At 36.9% G+C, this 19,968-nt stretch overlaps 1 protein-coding gene across 1 annotated transcript; it reads right to left on the bottom strand.

Annotated features, from left to right (window-relative positions):
* Positions 1–278: 278 nt before the first annotated feature.
* Positions 279–1,467, bottom strand: LOC131235477 (uncharacterized). Its single transcript, XM_058232664.1, has 3 exons — positions 861–1,467; positions 665–744; positions 279–489 (listed from the first exon to the last, which is right to left on the bottom strand). The coding sequence occupies exons 1-3, from the start codon at positions 1,087–1,089 to the stop codon at positions 433–435; spliced, it is 366 nt and encodes a 121-aa protein (XP_058088647.1). The 5' UTR covers positions 1,090–1,467; the 3' UTR covers positions 279–432.
* Between the last annotated feature and the right edge of the window lie 18,501 nt (positions 1,468–19,968).

The raw sequence follows: 19,968 nt of genomic DNA, 5'->3' as shown, positions 1-19,968 counted from the left end.
ATTGTTGGGAGCATCATCAACACAATTTCTAAGCCATTCACTAGTTTTCAATATCATTACCACTTAATGAGTGTACCAGCCTGATTTTTTTGGTGAGAAATCATGCTCTCCACCATAGATGCAGTAAACATGTATGGACAACCCACTATTCTCTGGTTGGTGACCTCATGGATGGTCTATGGATTTATATAGACCTTGTGGATGGTCCATGGATTTATATAGACCAAAGACAGCAACCCCCATTCTTGTGAGAAAGAGAGAGAGAGAGAGAGAGAGAGAGAGAGAGAGAGAGAGAGAGAGAGAAGAAAAGAAAAAACACTACCATAAAAAATAAAATAAAAAAAGCACCATCGCCAATTAAGAACAATGTTTTCAAAGTAAAACCATAACTAACCATGCCCTCTTTAAGTTCTCTTATTGTCCGTAAAGCTCTTAATCCTGGTTCCTTTGGCCTTTCCATGTCCCGTTTGTTAAAGAAATCTTAAATTTCTGCAATAAAAAATTGAAAACCAAATAAGGAAAACATAATAATAATAAGAAGAAGAAGACATTCTATAACATAAATTTCCATATAAATCGTGGAAACAAATTCAATGGAGCCGAATTGGGTAATCCAGAGCGATTCAAGATCAGATGTAACAATTAAAAAAGAAATGTTATGTACCTCCAAATGCTCATGTAAACTCTTTAATTTGAACATCCATTTGCAGATGCAATGCTTTTGAGATGTGGAGTCCTCCATATCTGCATAATAAAAGAAAACAAAACCAAAATTTAGAGGATAGGAGAGATGAAATGAAGAGCGAAAGGAGACATTTAATTGTTGTATAAAAGGTGCCAAACAAGGTGAAGAAGATTACACTTGTTGTTTAAACAGTGACACTGTATCATGGTTGCTTCCACATTCCGACTCTTCCTTCCAATCATAGAGCCCCCGAGTCTTCTATCGCATTCATCTAGTGGTGAGAAAGCATAAAAAACACATACGTGTGCTCCATACATTGAAATAGGAAGCATTAAAGAGATACCACTAATGAATGAGCTATTAGTGTCGAAGGGTATAACTTTTTGTAGAACATGACTTGCCATGCTTTCGTATAGAGTACAAAATGGGTCGGCCAACCTTTCGTAATGTAGAACTCATCCTTGCATACCTGCAAGACGTGATGGATATGCATGATAATGTGACATTTGCTGATTGAAATGGAACAATTCAGTCAAACCCATTTCTTTAAAAATGAATTTAAAATGTTTTAGATATCCCAATGAACTTCACTTGTTTGACTTCCCGTTTTGTTCATACTTGAAACATACGCAGCAAGAACTCATTTTCGGAGAAAAGGTACCTATATTGAGGCTTTGATCCATCATGGTAACAGCTATCACAGTTCAAATAATCAACACCCTGCCATGAGAAGTACTTAAATAGTTAAATTAGATTAAACAAACCTCTTCATGATGAAGGGAGTAAATTCTACAAAAGAAGTGAGACCGAACATGAACTGGTTATAAACGAAATTATATAATAAAAATCATACAAACTATTTGAAGAAAATGGAAAGGGTGGGTAGATTGAGCTTCTAGCTCGAGATAATTAGAATAGTCAAACCATAGTCAACTACGAAATAGAGAAAGAGCATTTACCACACCAACACACAACTATGAAATTCTTAAAAAAAGTTTATCCATGGATGGTCAAAATTAATTACTTGACATTTTTAAAAAAAATTTTGATCTAGCTGTACATTTTTTTGCCGCCACTAATATTGTGGTGGTGATCAGCCAATCAATGTGATCATCCAGAGGCATATGTAACCAAAGTTGAGTGCCATATGAAGGACATTTTAGGTCCATGTTTCAAACCTTCATAGTTGATTTGACTGTCAATTTTGATTTTCATCATTAGCCGGGTTGGATCATCCAATGATAGTGATATATTAAAGGACATGAAAATTTGCTTAAATTTGATATAGGCTATACGACAGCTACTAATTTTATGTTGACGATCACCCAATCAAAGTGATCATCCAAAGGTATATGAAATCAAAATTGCCATATGATATTTTCAATGCACAAAAATGCATAAAAATGCTAGAAATTTCTAAAAATGCATAAAAGAAAGAGAAGTCTATCCTATTTTCCATAATCTGGGTTGGGTGGTCTCATAGCTAACTAGATACTCAAGACCAGTACCATATGATATTTCCAATGTTTCCATGACTTACATTAACAAAACTTTACAAATAAATGATGACAAATAGGCATACAATGAGTTAAAAGAATAAGGCAGTGGAAAGAAACCAGCAGCCATTTAATCATGCTTTCTAATAACCTTGGTTGTTCATCATTAATGTAGCCTGACAATGGAGGTTAAAGTCTTATGATAGTTCAACTTCTCCTAGAATTACCTTGACTATATCAGCAGTCTTAGAGCATGGAAAAAGGAATACTTGTATAATCCTAGTGTTTTAATTGTCTGCCTAGTTGCCTTCAAGGATTGATGTTGATCACTAGTATAGATAGCGATGCTCATACAACATCTAAAGAGATGAATGGGGATATGAAAAGTATATTAACCAATTAAAGTCTAATCATGAAATGGTAATGTAAAGCAAATGGAAATAAGGAAAAAATAGATAAATTGACATAACGGTCCATTTCTTAGAAATATAACAACTATGGAATGGCAATTCCACCTTCAAGGTTTTTGAAGAGTCCCCATCCAAGGTAAGATGCATCAAATCAATGGTCTAAATACTTGGATGAAGACCATCCATCCACCGAACTTGAAAACTCATGTCCCAAAAATAGAAACCAATGCTTCTCTACTTAAAAGGATACCTGGATTGATAATGGGTTTGGTTGTAAAGGTCTGCCCTGCTTTCATCACACTAACTGCTGCATTTCCTAATATGGGTCAAGGAAACAGCTACCATAGCTAATAGCGGAAGTTGACAAATGAGTGAAGAAGATATTAAGTAAACTACATGACCCACACATATATGATCATGCCTAAGCTGAATTCGGCATTGTTCATGGGCTGATTGGTCAGTAACATAATGAAATACAAAGTCACGTCTCCAAAAGTTTATTACTATTTTTAGAAGATGGCATCAAGTTAAACTTATTACCTTATTACTTTGAGAAAATGATGGAACATCTTAAGAATCAAAGCATCAAATTCGAGGTCCATTCAGCATCATACACACAAACGTTAACCTTCGCGTCCATCAATTCCTTCCACTCGAAGAATTACACCTACTATCCTATTTAACCAGCCTACGAATTCTAAAGGATTCTGACGACTATTAAAATCAGGCACATCAACTCTTATCCACATCAGGTGGGTCGCAGTTTACAAAATAAATGTATGGCTAAAGTTTTCTTACTTGTCAAACTGGTTATGACAATACAGCCCACCTGCTAAATGGATCAGATTATTTTTGGGAAGGACATCTACAGGGTCAGACATAATTAATGGATGGCTAGGATGCTCCAAATTCTCATTGTGTTCATTTCAAGTTGGATCCCACAGAAATGCGATTGCAATCTAATGGAGAACAGGAGAAGTGGAATGGTGGTTCCAGACACCTTGATCATATGGAAGCCCAGTTGAGCACCAAGTCAATATGCACCCAAATATGGTATAAAAATTGGTACTTGTGGCTCATGTTCTAAAATATCAATAGATTTTTGGGTTTCTTTCTCTTTTTACCAAATAACTAAAAGAAAGCAAAATCATGTTAAAAAAGGATACAACTTGTGTCTAAAATGGCTTGGTTATTACATGCCATTTCTTTGCTCTTTTTTTTTTTTTTTTTTTCCAGAAACATTGGCAAAATAGAGTTCAAGGAATTATAGCAGCATGCATGCATTGCTGGTGTCCCTTTCTGAATGGAAAGCAACTAAATGGTTGTAAAAGGCAAATCAGAAAACATAATTTTAACCTTCATCATCTAAAGGAGGGATAGATTTGACAATGGGAGGAAGGTGCATGGTAGTAAAAGATTCAAGAGATGGGAATGCCAAGGGAGCATATATATATATATATACATCGGTCCTCATCTTCAACAAAAATACAGTCTTTGGTAGGAAGACTATTGATCTGATGGACCCTGTGCCGATGGGAGGCATACAAAATGCCCATGGATTGGAAGATCCTACCAATTTGATAGGTGAGCTAGAAACAATGTATAATCATTAGAAGGAAACAAGAAGAGTTCCAACAAATCAGGTATCAATGCTATTCCTAATTAGCATCTATCTCTAAAATGAAATGCTAAAGAACTGTAAATAAAAAAATAAAAAAATAAAAAAATAAAAAATAAAAAGAGAAAAAAATGAATAAAACATACTCCCCACAGTTTCAACAAAACCACACAAGGGTGCTCCCAATAAACCTCCTGAATTTCAAGTGAGACTAAAATGCCTCTATAATACGTACGGTTGAGAAGAACAAAAACATTTCCACGTTAAATAAGCAGGACATAACAATATGAAATTCTGTAAAACACAAGTTCTTCATCAGTAGTCAATTGGTGAATCAAGATGGCTCTCTCAGTGGTATATGACTCTTACCTGTATGTGGTGGGACCTGTTTGGTTTAAAAACCACATAGAGGTGAAGTTGATGGCCAATCCAAGCAATCCACTGGCTATTGCCACCACCCAAAACATCGATGTCCTAATCACATGTCTGCAAATGGAAACCAAGAAGACATCATAATCACATTAACAACGATTCTGAAAAAGTGAAAAGATACACAGCTAGAAAATTTCTGTTGAAGGGGCCGATAGTGATACATCAGATTCCATCCAGCTGACATGGGTAGACACCGTAGAAGAATGAGTGTTGTGAGAGTAATTAAATGGAGGGGCAGATGGATCACCTTGGAGGAATGGCAAATGGATGGGGATAAACTGCTTCGAGAACTCTAAGCTGACGTTGGTTTTCAACCTCCACCTATTCATCAAATTTTCTTAAGAACAAGTTGAATAGAATAAACCAATACACATGCTTTAATTTCATGTACCCTGAAGTCGATCTTCCAGTTGGTCTTTCATTCTTCGTCTCTCGATCTCTCGTTGATGAGAGACAAACTTGGCCACCCGTCGTACCTACATCAACTCCACAATATCTTCACATGAGTTGGATATTTTAGTTAATTTCAGATTAACATTTACAAGCCATGATTTTTGGGGTTAAATGGTATAAAAATTTTGAGATTCAAGAAATTGAAATTACGTACACTCTCTAAAAATTTTGGGCTTGGAATTCCCTCTGCAAAGGTCTGGAATGGTGGGATCATTTGAAGTGGGGAGCTGAACTCAGTATTCGTTAAGGAAGACATGATTCCATCACCATCTTTTAGTTCATCAAAAGATGGAAGGACTACCACTGCAAGCTCCTTAATACATTGTGACTAGCTGAAGTAAAAAAAATGCCACAAAGTAGCCACTCCTCTAGCCCCATTCCAAATATACTTGAGACCAAAATCGCTCTCCCGAATCTGGAAGGTGAAATCCCTAATTCTAAAAACTCTCAGATTCCCAAATCCTAAAATCCCCAAATCCCCAATTTGTAAAATCAGAAAAACCCAAATTCAGGGTCCACATTCAAATCTATAAGCTCTAAAATCCCCAAATCCCTAAATGAGGGCCCACATTCGAATTAGAAATCCACAAATTACTAAATCCCCAAATTCATAAATCAACATTGAGATTGAGAGACATTGAAAGAGAGAGAGAGAGAGAGAGAAAGAAATACCTCGCGTTTGTGAATCTAATTCAATCGAGCTTCAGAGAGAGAGAGAGAGAGAGAGAGAGAGAGAGAGAGAGAGAGAGAGAGAGAGAGAGAGAAATGGAGGTCGTGATTGAGAGAGGAATGAAGGTGGTGCGTGGGTAGAGAGGGCCTTGGACCACCACTTGGCCAACGTTAGCCGTCCGAGGGAGTCCCTCACACAGTCGAGGATGGGCAGGGAGAGAGAGAGAGAGAAGTGGGGAGAAGATAAAGAGAAAGGAGCGAGAGGGAGAACTGTAATTCCTCATGTGGGTGCGAGAATGAAAACGCAAGGGGGGTTTTTTTTTGTGGGCGCGGATGCCGAATTGAGATGAACGGTCATGTTAGGACCTCCGTGTGGCCCACCATGATGTATGTCATTTTTCTATGCCTTCCATTCAATTCAAAGAAGTTTCTAGGGATTTATCCCAAAAAATGAGGCAAATAGAAGACTCATATGGACCACACCACAAATAAACAAAAGGCACTTAATCTCCATTGTTTCCTATGGTGTGGTCTACTTGAGCTTTACATTTACCTAAATTTTTTAGCTAACGCGTTAAAATGATCTGTCAAAATGTATGGATGGCTTAGATTAAACACAAAAATTGTTGTGGGCCCCATAGAACTTCTAAGGACCATCAATTCATACCTGTGGGGTGGTGGGGTCAGAATATTTAGCTACGGATTTAGCTATGGATTAAATCCGTAGCAATATAGCTACTGTTTATATCTGTAGCTAAATACTCCAATCATCCGTAGGCTTTGCTCATTTTTTTGATAGTGAAAGAAACATAATGATCATATTTTAATAGTATAAATCTACGTTGATGATATTATCTATGGACCTACCTGTGCTAACATGACTGTTGAGTTTGTAGATCTTATGAAGTCTAAATTTGAAATGAGCATGGTTGGAGAACTAAACTATTTCCTAGGGTTGCAAGTCAAACAGCTACCTGATGGTTTCTTTATTTCTTAAACCAAATATGCTCTGAACTTAGTTAAAAAGATCGGATTTGAGAGTGGGAAAAATTTTGATACTCCAATGGGTACTACTTTAAAACTCTTAAAGGACTCTACCGGTAAGAGTGTGGATCCTAAGTTGTATCGCAGTATGATAGGTAGTTTGCTTTATTTAACTGTGAACCGACCCGATATTGCATTTAGCGTTGGAATTTGTGTTAGATATCAATCTGACCCTAAAGAGTTACATCTAGTTGCTATTAAGCGGATTATGCGATATGTCTCTAGTTTAACAAATCTTGGTCTTTGGTATCTACATAATACTAGTGTGCAATTAGTTGGTTACACGGATGCTGATTGGGCTGGTAATATTGATGATCAAAAATCAACTAGTGGTGGTTGTTTCTATGTAGGGAACTGTTTAATTTCTTGGCTAAGTAAGAAACCAAGTTCCGTATCGCTCTCAATAGCTGATGCTGAATACATTGCTGCAGGTAATGCATGTACTCAGCTTGTATGGATGAAAAGAATGCAAATCGATTACGGAATTGCGCAAGATACTATGGTTTTATATTGTGATAATTTAAGCGCAATTAATATCTCCAAAAATCCAATCCAGCATTCACAAACCAAGCATATTAACATTAGATATCACTATATTCGTGAATAAGTGGAAGACAAGACAATTTCTTTGGATTATATTCCAACCGAGACTCAACTTGCTGACATATTCACAAAACCGCTCCACAAAAGTAGGTTTGCTAAATTGAAATTTGATCACGGCATGTGCAATATGAATTGATGATTCATGTCTTTCTGTATCATAATGTATATATTAGTTATTTTAAATTTTTAAATTTTCAAATTTTATGAAAAATTGCACATTTTATGTTGTGCACGACCAGTCGAGTACATACTCGACCAGTCATGGCACGACTGGTTGAGCATGTACTCGACCTGTCATGAAACACGGGTTTGCCCTTTTATTTGGAGAAAAATCACTTTTTTTTCATTTGGGTCTTCTTCTCCAACGAGCCCTACGTCGACCGGTTGAACTCATCTTTGATTCCTCCATGGTTAGTGCATTATTTTTGATTTTCTTGTAGATTCAAGTCCTTTGCACTTCCTTTTCTTCATTTATGTGTTTTATTTCATGTTTTATGTTGGTTTTTGGGGTTTTCTATTAAAAAATCTGATCTACTAGAAACTCATTATACCTCTTTTGTAATATCTTTATTCCTTGATTTCTTTATTACAAATGGAGGGTAAAACCAAGAAGAAAGGATCCCGTGGTCCCTCTTCATCTCGTTCGACTCCTATCATGGTGCGCCACCTTCGGTCGCCCGATGATGATCCCCATTATGTGCAGGATATTCGTTTGCGTAATGTGATAGTAGAACGGCCTGTTAATGTTGATCATTTGGCTCCATTTGATATCCTTCCTCTCCTTCAGTCTGTAGGATGGGATAACATACTTCATTGAGGTGGGCCGGCATACCGCTCCATTGCGTAAGCTATGTATGCTTGCATTACTAATTTTTTTATTAAAAATCTGACATTTATTATTGCGACCAGAGAAGGTCCAATTGATATGGACCGTCATCTTATTTCTGGTTTAATGGCCTTCCAGTTAATGACAAAGGTATTCCTATTAGTACTCTAGTGGCAAAACCTTCTGAAACTGAAAAGTGAATGCTCACTAGAGATTTATGTATTATAGATGCGAAATGGAGTACTGGTAATGTGCTCACCTCCAAGTTTCTGTTACCCAAATACAGAATCCTTCATAGGATTTACATTTCAAATGTCTATCCTCGATCTGGTAAAAAAACTGAACTTACTACATTCATGGTTCGTATTCTCTATTCTATCATTTTTGGAGTCTCTATATGTCTTCCTTCTTTGATTTGTCATAGCATAATCAGTTTCATCTGTACTTAGGTCACAGTGATATACCCTTTGCTTATCTTATGAATGTGTTAGCCACCCATAGTTTAGTGGCTATGTCTGTTGCAGAGGCTCCCATTACCCAACTGGCCATTTAACAACTTTAACATTAACAAGATGAATTTGAAGTTGGCCCTAGGCCAAGTTGATGTGGGTACTGGTGGAGCTGCTGCCGCAAATATAGAGGAAGGTGATTTGCCTCCAGATGATATTAATATGGATGACCTCTTTGATGAAATTGAATCCGATTCTGCTGCTGATCCTGATTATTAACCATCTGACTTTGATGCGTTTTTGCGCTCACTTGAGGAGAAGGTTGAAAGTATGAATGTGTCCCATGAAATGCAATTTAAATATATGCACAAGAATCTGAAGCGCATTAATAAGAGACTTCATCAAATTAATCCTTCCATACCTGCTCCTTCATCGGGTTTAGATTAGTATTTTAATATTTGTTATGTAATAACTTTTAAACTACTTGAATTTCTTTTGTTTTATGGGCTTGAACAGGCTTGAACATGCTTGCTTATAGACCTAGTAATCTTGTTCCTATATTCTTTTATTCCTCATTACTCTTCTATTTACTTCCTTATTTATCTACTTCCATTATCTTTTATTGGTTCTTTCCTTTGTCATATTGTGACAAAAGGGGGGAGAATTTTATCATGCTTGTGAAATATGAAATTATGGATATAGGTACATTTTTTTTTTGCTGTATGATATTAAGGGGGAGTATTATTGAGTATTGATGAGAGTATTGGTGTGTTTGGTGTGTATTGATTTAACCAGGTTGTTGTAACTGGTGCATAATTCTTTAACTAGGTTGTTGTAACCGGTGCATGATACTTTGTTCTACATATATGGTGCATGATTCTCTATTGTGCGTGTTATGCTTATCTTATTTTAATGAAGTGTGTTTTGTCACAAATTTGACAAAGGGGGAGATTGTAAGTGCTATGTTTTCTTGCTCCTATGATTGTCAAATTTTGTAGTGCCAAAACCTCTTGAAATCTATATCTTGTGTAGCTCATCTTCATGTTTAAGATCATGCAATTCTTGTACAAGTTCAAGATGTTCCACTTCAAGATTCAATCATCACAAGTATAAGAGATATACAAGTTCAAGAATTACATCAACTGATAGATTAAGCTTTCAAGCTTCGACCTATGTCAAGACAAAATGCTTTACTTTGGTACTCAAAACTCAAGCTTCAAAGTGCTACATATTCAAGCTTCAAAGTGTTATAAGTTCAAGCTTCAACATACGTCAAGATATCAAGCTTCATGAACTTCAAGATTAACCATCAACCGAAACAAAAGATGTTTCAATATCACTTATAAGGTATGAATGACCCTAGATTGACCATAGGTTAAGTCCTTTTGATTGCATACTTTAAATGAGTCACTACATAAGTGTATAGACTATTTTCTCAATTAGTCTTAGCATATGTTCAACTAGTCCTAGTACTGGCTCGACCAATTTATGAAATTCCTCGACCAGTCCAACGTTTGTTACTAATTTTCAGGATTTTCTGTTATAGCCTTGATCAGTCCTGGAGACTACTTGACTAGTCGAGTAGGCTCGACTCAAAGTCTAGCAACCAAATTGGGTCCCACATGACCAGTCGTGGGCATGGCTCGACCGGTCGTGAAGGCCACTTGACCAGTCATGCAGGCCATTCGACTAGTCATGGAACGACTTTATCTTATCGCGCCCAAAATTTCAAAAGTTTGTTGGTCCTTCGACCAGTCGAGCTGACCTCTGGGCCAGTCGAGTGAGCAGTTTCTGCACTTATAAATAGAGCACAATTTTCAGAGTTTTTCATTGAATTCAAGCAAAATCAAGACACCACTCTAAGAGATAAGTTAGTAATATTCTTAAGCTATTTAGTGCTCATTTAATATTCTCTTCAATTAGCTTTTTGCATTTGATTTTGTATTCTACATTTCAATCTTATTTGAAGAAGGGATTGCCATTTTCACATTTCTTGGAATCAAAATCAAATCAAGCTAGCCTAAAATGATCTAATCTAAAAATCATTTAGAACCTAGAACCTTTTCATAAGTGAGTGTGAACATTGAACATCTACGTTGAACTTTTACTCCGAATTGGTTCTACTAGGCTGCATCAAAGGAGAATATTCAGATAAGTATTTTACATTTATGTAAATCTATTCTTTTGGTTTCTTTGAGATTGTGCCAGGAAAAATCTCTTTCTTTTTATTGGTTTGTCTGAGGTGATCCAGAAAACTCAGAGTGTGGGGTTTTTGAATTGTGTAAGCCCACTTGAAAGACACAATTGTGAAGGTTTTAGGTGAACCTTGAAAAACCGATTTCATAGTGAATGCTAATATCCATTGTGTGAGGATATTGGGAGAGTAGTTGTGTGGCTATTTTTCTAAACAGTTGGTGTACACACAAGCGAACCACTATAATTTCTGGCCTTGTGGTGAATGATTAATTGTGTCATTGTGTGGATGTTGTAATTTCCTTTTTAAGCATTTGTGGAGAATGTTGTAATCTTTTTAAGCAATATGGGAATGCTGTAATAGCTTAGTTATTTTCTTTACTATTTTATTTGTTATTCCTCTGTATCAGTTTGTGATTTTGATACACAAACCGTTTTAGTAATTAGGTTGTCCTACCATAAGCCATTGGTTTTTAGTGTAAGGTTGTCCTTAGAACAACATCTGTATCAACCTCTCAATACTTGTACATTTGAGGTTGTTATTCATGTCTGCATTGTGAGTTTGTTTAAGTGCTATCTTTATTTATATTTATTTAATTCCGCATTTAATTTTTTAATTTGGCATAGTCCTATTCACCCCCCTTTCTAGGACTCTTAGCTCGGACTTTTCACGTAGTGCTACGCTGCTGGCCAGGGGGGCTGACTTGGAGGCTAAGGTGGAGTGTTGAGGCATAAAAATAGAAATATGAGAATAGATTAAAGAAACATTGAAAAAGAAGAATAGAAAGAATGAAAAGAAAAATGAAGGAAAAAGAGAAAATTTATAGTGTTTGTGCAGACCTGCGCAAACCATGTTGGTTGCACGGGACGCGCAAAGGGTATAATGGGTTGCATGCACCTGCTCAATGGCAATTCGGTCAAGATAATTCAGACGGTTGAGATCTGATGAGAAGTGGGCTCATAGCATGAAGATCAAGGGTTCACACGTATGGAGGCCTATGAATACTCCACTCCCCCTCTCATTTGATAACGAGGATTTTGAAGAAGATCAGAGCTTTAGAGAAGAAGAAGGATTTAAAGGTTATTAGAAGAGAAGAAGGAAGACAGAAGAGAGCATGTCATGCGAACCCGCGCAAACACAATATGTTGTGTAGGTAGCTGTATCAAAAGCATCATGATAATGTCAAAATAATCCATTCGCAAGTCAATTCCCTTTCAATTCCAGTTCTTCTTCAATTCAAAATTGTGATTTCGAGTTTAAGGAGCAGGTGCAGGATGATCAAATTCATACAACATCCCTTTTAAAGAGATGAATGAATCAAAGATTTGAAATGCTACCAGATTTGATACTCGACATTCGAACTTATACAATATTTGTATTCTGAATGTTCTATCTTAGAATCAAGGGAAATCAAAGGATGTAAATGAACTCTAAATGAATGAATATGATGATTGTTCACTTTTTATTCTCTTTGTTATGATTAAGTAAGATAATCCTCCAAACCAAATGCCTTTATTTCTTGTCGAAGCAAAATGGCGACTCTACTAGGAATATTGTCTTATTTAAGATTAACATAGAAAGTTTCGAGAACTTTATTGAAGTTTGGCATCTTACTGACGCCAAAATGGCGACTCTCAACGGGAACATCCTCCCCTTCATTTCTAAGATAGAATATTTTATCATTCAAATACCAATTGTAATTTCATATTATTGTTTGAAGGTTATAAAATGAAATTTCAAATTATGATCAATGGCAAACGCGACAAAGAAGATGAATTTTTTACTTCACAACGACCAGGTTTGTGATAGAATAGGCAGCAAACCAGCTTACAAATCAGGAAACTCAATCTACTGCAAGTAAAAGCAACAAATCCTGAGTTATGGCCGAAGTCATAACTGCTTCGCCATTGGCGCAAGAGAACAATAACGACTGGGTTGTTGTGTCATCTCGAAGAATGAGGGCCCGAAATGTAGCAATTGCCAGGATGAATTCATCTCCACATAGAGTCAGGGGACAATAACGCGGAATACAACTAAAAATTATCCTGAACTTGCTTCTCTAGCCCTGTACCTGGGGAAATTTCTTCCTTCTCTAATTCACGAGACTTCCCAGCACTGTTGATTATGAAGACGCAATCGACGAGAAAAGAGAAAGGAAAATCACTGATGAATAATACAGTTCCTGTTTTGTCTCAAGATACACCTTAACAAGAAATATTGTAGTTAGTCGAATTTTGTGAGAGTACAGAAGACCTGAATTGGACCCCTCTTTTAATAAGTCGTATCATACCCAGATACTCTACCCCTATGACTGCCTCTTCAGACAATGTGGAAGCCGCCGTATGCATGGTAGATACCATCAAGGGCCTCACACCAAGTGTTGATGAACGTATGGCTGAAATGGCCGAAGCTCAAAGAACCCTAATGGAAGAGTGTCAAAGCCTCTAAGAAGTGTTGGCTACTCTCACTCATAACGTGGCTCAAACACCAGCTCTGCTAGTAATGACTACTATGAATGAACAGGAGAAACAACTTGAGGGTTAATTGCCACATAAAGTAGGGTCACATGGATCTGCTCCTGCAACAAGAATCATAACGTAAGAAGAAATGCGACAGATGGTTGCAGAGGTCATCGGTGAACGTGGACATACTGGAGGTTTCGCTACAGAATGTCGTATCTTAAGGAAGTCGAAGATGTACCATTCCTGGTCAATTTTAAGCATCCAGATTTCTAAAAATTTAATGGAGATGGATCTCTAGAAGAACATTTGGTACATTTCATCACAACAATGGGTAACTTCTCCACTGTTTTGCAATACTACTTGCGGCTATTTGATTCTTCCTTGATAGGTAAAGCATTTCGATGGTATTCTAATTTGGCATTGGAATCGATAAGAACTTGGGAATAAATGCAAGATGCATTTATATCTAACTTTTTCTCGTCAGACTGTGATGTGAGTGCTGTAGAATTGGCCTCAGTAAGATAAAGAGAAAATAAACCTGTGGAAAAGTTTATTGATAGGTGGAAAATTAACCTCAAGAGCTTCGTGTAGACAGTTACCCAAAGAAAAAGAACAAGCAAATATGTGTCTGAATTTTATGGAACCAGGAATTGCCTTTGGGCTTGCAAGTGCCAACATTAGGACCTTTCGAGATCTCGCAATAAAGGCACATAAGCTAGAGCTGATGGCTAAGAAAATATCAACATTTCAAATCAGAACAGAGAGAAGGGGATCAAATAGATCAAGGGTAAACACTGTTGATTGTGAAAAGAAAAGAAGTACCTTTTATAATAAACGAGAAATAAGGAAAAGAGAAGATTCAGGTCGTTATAAAGAACGTGTGAATGATAAATGACCTAGATCGTATGATTATCATAAAGAATATGATTTCAAAAAAAGAAGACATTATACCAATGATGGAACAATTATTAGCTACCGAAACCATCCAACTACCTCAGCCCAGGCGTTCAGAAGTGACTAAGGAAAAGAAATATTGTCGTTATCATCGTTATGTGGGACATCCAACAAAAAATTACTTTACACTAAAGGACATGTTGTGAAGGATGATAAAACAAGGTGAGATAGTGATGAAAAAGAATGAGAAGCGAGACAAGAAGGTCACTGTGAACATGACATCTGTAAGATATCTGTTGAAGACCTGGAAAGATAAAGGGAAGATTGTTGCGACAGAAGAATGGCTGGTTGCGATAAATTTCATTAAAAATTCTCATTATCATTTATAGTTTGCTGAATCATCTCCTAAAGAAGTCAATTTAAGTGATTTAGTTTCTATTCGCCAGAAAGAGGATGAGTCGGTAGAAGAATTTATTAATCGATGGAGAATATTGGGGGCATCGTGTTTACAGTTGGTAAAAGAAGAAAGAGAATAAATTAAATTATGTATAGAACACATAAGGCTAAATATTGCGTGAAGTCTAGTTGGTCAAAATATACAAATGTTTCAAGATCTGATTGAGAAGGCTTGCAGTGTAGAAATGATTAGTGTAAAAGTGTCTGATTTTTATATAAACTAATGGTCTCAAAATTTTAAGAGAAATTCGAGCAATTCGATTGAAGAAGAAAGCAAAACGAGGAATCAACAAGATGAACAAAGAAAATCTGATAAAAGAGATATAAACAAGCCAACGGTTAAGAAAATAAAGAAAGAATTCAGATGGTCTAAGAACTGTGGAAGGTATTCGTTCGAAGAAGATGATATACTCCCTATGTTAAAAAAATTGCTGACAGCATAGAAGATCAAATTGCCATGGCCAAAACATCCAAAGGAGATGAAGAAAATAAGTGAAAGTGACTGCTGCTATTATCACCGTTTACTTGGACATCGAACTGAGAATTGCTTCAACCTAAAGAATATATTATAAGAAATGATCAATAACGGCGAAATAGTTATAAGGAAAGCATATGACATAAGAAAGGAGATAAGAGCACATAAGCCTAATTGAAGTGATTTTTCATATCTTCGTAATTGGGATGCAAAGATATAAGCCAAATATATTCACAAAATTGGAGGCAGATTTAATCTCAGATAGTCCATACGCAATGATAAGGCTTCAGTATATTTGTCAAAATTCACTTCATTAAGATATGTTGTCCCTGAATATCACTATGGTTTTAATTATGAAGATTATCGATACAATACTTCTCAATCAAAAGGGGGCAAGACAAGTAGAATGATGAAACAACCTCAGAAGACAAGGCCATGTATTCTTCTCTATATGAATGAATAAAAGGCGAATTCTCAATCAAAAGAAAATTCTCAAGTATGTCATGATCAAGTACATCAAAAATGACATTATCGTTAATTATTGCCAAGCACCGATGATTATCACCAAATTAACAATTATCGTCGTCGTCATTTATCATTGATACAAAAGTCATCTTATCGAAATTGTTATTATCACCAAGCTGATACGCTATTTTAATCATGAACACTATCAAAACATTATCAGCAGTGATGATGTATCAATTATTAATTCACCAGTCGTGGCAGTGGAACAAAAGCCTATATGACCAACTCCGCTTAAGACCCACCATCATTGGCAATATATAAAATTATACGAGTAGCAGTGAGAAGCCAGTGGCCCTAAAAAGCCTGTGAAGCCATCACATGCTTAGATCTATACGGGAAGCGGATAAAGCCAATCAATACTAAAAGTCATATGCGGTCAAAAGTAGAAGGAGACTAATTACAAGTGAGACCAATGCCATCTGCATAGCTTCTGACAGTGTCACGAGGGATGGTGAGAGAGAATGCCTTCTCGTGAATGAGTCTGACCTTGCAGATGAAGAAAAACCGGGCTGCAGTGTGTCTCTTTAGCTCATCCATAGATAGGCTAACCATGCATAAGATCCCCCAGATTCTTGTTTTGATTCTAGCAGAAACTAATAAGGATAGGTTTTTAGCCTCTTCATTGATAGATTGACGACCTTGGATTTGGTACCCTAAGGTAGTCTTGTGCACCCCATGAACTCTAGAGAGTTACTGTGGCCAACTCTGTGCATAAAACCCATTGAGTTCATTGCCCCGGTAGCTTCATTGGGCTCCTCTGATAGATCGTGGTTTATGAACTCCCCAACTGCAATAAGTCCAATGAACTCATGAGAGTTACAGAGACCATTCGCGTAAGACCTGATTCCAACATGAGTTCAAGAAATTGTTCTTGCTCCACTACTCATGAGCTTAAACTGTGTGTGAAAGTATCCAGTCAAGATATGTCAAGTTTAGTCAAATTAAGTCATGTCCAGTCAAGTCAAGTCCAGTTAAGTCATGTCCAGTCAAATTTCTGTTGAGTCAAAACATACTAGCTCCACTAATCAAGAGCTTAAACTACGTGTAGCATCAAAATGCTGTAGATACATTGATGCTGCGAATACATATGTTCGCCTGTTTTACTTAAGATATGCTCAAATGTGCAATTGCCTGACAAGATGATAATAAATCAAGAAAATCTCAGATACTGATTAGATAAATAGATAGAAATATATTTCTCTTGAAACAGGTGCAAATTGCAATGACAAATACATTCAAAATGTTTACAACATTGTTATTCAAAAGTTTATCTTCAGGATCAGCTATTAGTCTTTAATTATAATATATTTCTCCTTCTGACGAGAGCTATGTGATTTTTCTCTCTCTTCTTTCCTTGATGATGAAGGTAAATTATCCTGTAGAATTCTTAAAGGTGGTGGAAAATGAAATTGCAAAGAATCATCATTTACTTCTAGAAAATTTGATTTGGATATATTCTCCGAACTCCTCAAAGGAACGCCAAAATCTATCCATCCTGCAAGGGTATCAGCAGGTTTTTCTTTATGAATAATAACTTTTAGAGAGATTCTTATGCAAAGATGACCTGGATAGGGGGCCGGTCTTTCTGATCTATCTCTTCAAAATAGCCTATACCTTGGTCTTTCTGATAACTCCTTAACTATGGTGAAAAAATGCATATGGCATGATCTCCTGGATAATATCTACATACTCGGTAGTATTGGTGAGCCCACCAACGCATCCAAGAATAAGAAGTATGAACCGGATAATCATAGCCAGGAATTAAGAAGTGAGATCCAATATTGACATTTAAGAGCTGCCTCCATATTAAAGCCCAATTATATGGCCTGATACCACAACTTCTCATGGGTCTCGTAACAATGTCATAGGTCTCCGGCACAGTCTGATCAAATCCAAATTGATGAGCAAATCTACTCAAATAATACGATTCAAGCCAGAATGTGTTACCTTCCCTTAGTGGAAGAGTACTGGATCTAATGGAAATAAGAAATGAATGTTCGCCAAAAGAGATAGAATTGTCATCAACGACTTCTATACCCTCCTAATGGCTGGTGAACGAAAATTGATGAAAGTCGATAGGATCACTATTTTTTATCTTTCGAGTGACCCAACCCTCTGGTTTCGCAATCATCCTCCTTAGTTGATAATGTTGAAGAGGGAGATGATGAGGGTCTGAATATGCTCTTCTAGAGTCAGCAATGGTCCAAGGGAAGTATACTCCTAGCCAGCCTATAAAGAAATGCCAGGGAGCACAAACTGGAAAATATTTGATTGTTGAATCTCCAGGACTAGAGATGACGACCCCAAAAGCACGATACAAGGTGTATAGAACTGAATGAGCTAGCGAGTATTGCTGACCCTTGGCCATTACACCCGCGACTATGAAAAGAGATGATCTGATGACATCTGTTTGTTCAGAATCGAGAAATATCACTAAACTCAGCCAATAAGATAAAAAGGCAGCCAATTCGCAAGAAGAACTGTATTCGGTGGTACTCTCAATACTCTCACGAATGGTCTTGAGTTCTTGATGATTATAGCCTCCGAAGCTCTCAAGGTAAATATACAGTTGCTAAGGTAAGGTAATGCAAAATGTATACAAGACCAAGATTTTGGAAATAGAAAGCAGGAAGGAGAAAGTATAACATAACCTTCGAGAAAAGTGAGCCAACTATTTAAGAGAATTAATGTGCATAGGTTGTGGGAAGTTGGCCAGTTCTCTGAAGAGTTTAAGTGTGGTCTTTGAAATCTCAGATTTACTATCTCCTGCAGAGATAAGAGCAAATTCTTCATTTAAAGGAACATATGCAACGAAGATATTGTCCATGATGGGGAGACTTGATATGTAAAGAAGATCCCATAAGGTTATACTCATTTTGCCCAAAGGAAGGTGAAATAAATTGGTGATTGGAGACCAGCGATCAAGGAAACCCCTGAAGATAGCTGTATCTCCGTAAAAATGTTCTGATGTGGCTATGATTGCATTAAAGAGGTTAATCTGTTCCAGGATGGCAGTATGTTTTTGAGTAATGGCCCGAGCCCAAGCACTATAGAAATCCCGAGGAGATAGAAGACCCTTGGCTAGAAAGTCATCTGTTCTCTAAGTTGCATGACTGTTGAAGAAATATTGCTAAGCGGTTTCAAAGAAATGAGTAGGGAATGGCCGATGAGGATTATGATAAGGACACAAGAATTACATTTTATATATCGTGCCGACTTTCTGATAAGATTCTTTCCCTTTTAGACATCCTTCCAAAATTCTTGGCTCTCTCATAATCCAGTTATCTGTAGAAACGACATTTATTTGAACCATCTGGTTAGCTGGTTCACTGTGCAAAATCGACCAATGATGCCGCAAATTGATAGGGATGGTTTCATTCTCAGAAGGATCATGAAATTACAAGACTTCTTCATTTATCTTGACGCAGTCCCAAGTATGTTGAGGAACTCACTTAGATTCTAAAGAGCATGAATGATCCTTTCTCTTAGAAGACAAAGACTTCGAAAGTTTCATATTTGTGAGTTGAAGATTTTAAGACACAAAGAGGGAATTCAAGACTTTGAAGAATCTGAAATTTTTAGACTTAGAAGAAAAATCTAGGGAAAATATTGGTTGCACAGGCGCGCACAACAACAGAGAGTTGTGCAGGGATGCACAAAGGGAATAAGACTCTGCGTAACAAAAAAGGTGTTGCACGGGATTTGCACGCAAAAGCGTGCAATTGCGCGGGGGTTCTTCAAACGGGCAAGACTTCAGTAGGAGAAAGAGAGAATAAAGATGAATAATTGGTTCTGGTATTTATAGAAAAATTGAACCCGTTTATGGGACCCGATTAGCCTTTGCGTGGATGCGCGCAAACAAAGATTAGATAGGAAGAGTTGAAGAGGGGAAGATTGATCCTACTTCTTTATCCTAGAAAGGATAAATAAAGGATCAAGGAGGCATCTGTTGAGGCATAAAAATAGAAATCTAAGAATAGATCAAAGAAACATTGAAAAAGAAGAACAGAAAGAATGAAAAGAAAAATGAAGGAAAAAGAGAAAATTCATAGTGTTTGTGCAGACTCACGTAAACCATGTTAGTTGCATGAGATCGCGCAAAGGGATAATGGGTTGTATGCACCTGCTTAATGGAAATTCAGTCATGATGATTCGAATGGTTGAGATCTGATGAGAAGTGGGCCCATGGCATGAAGATCGAGGGTTCGCACGTGTGGAGGCCTATAAATACCCCACTCTCCCTCTCCTTTGGACAACGAGGATTTCGAAGAAGATCA

This window comes from Magnolia sinica, chromosome 19 (genome assembly GCF_029962835.1).
Source record: "Magnolia sinica isolate HGM2019 chromosome 19, MsV1, whole genome shotgun sequence".
In the NCBI taxonomy this organism is placed as follows: domain Eukaryota; kingdom Viridiplantae; phylum Streptophyta; class Magnoliopsida; order Magnoliales; family Magnoliaceae; genus Magnolia; species Magnolia sinica.
This window is presented reverse-complemented; position numbering and strand designations above follow the sequence as displayed.

Excerpts from the sequence above, each read along its gene's own strand:
- LOC131235477 (XM_058232664.1), bottom strand. The coding sequence starts at position 1,089 with ATGGCAAGTCATGTTCTACAAAAAGTTATACCCTTCGACACTAATAGC. Across the intron at positions 745-860 it reads TCACTGTTTAAACAACAAGT|ATATGGAGGACTCCACATCT; the intron begins GTAATCTTCTTC and ends TTTATTATGCAG. Across the intron at positions 490-664 it reads GTTTACATGAGCATTTGGAG|AAATTTAAGATTTCTTTAAC; the intron begins GTACATAACATT and ends TTTTTATTGCAG.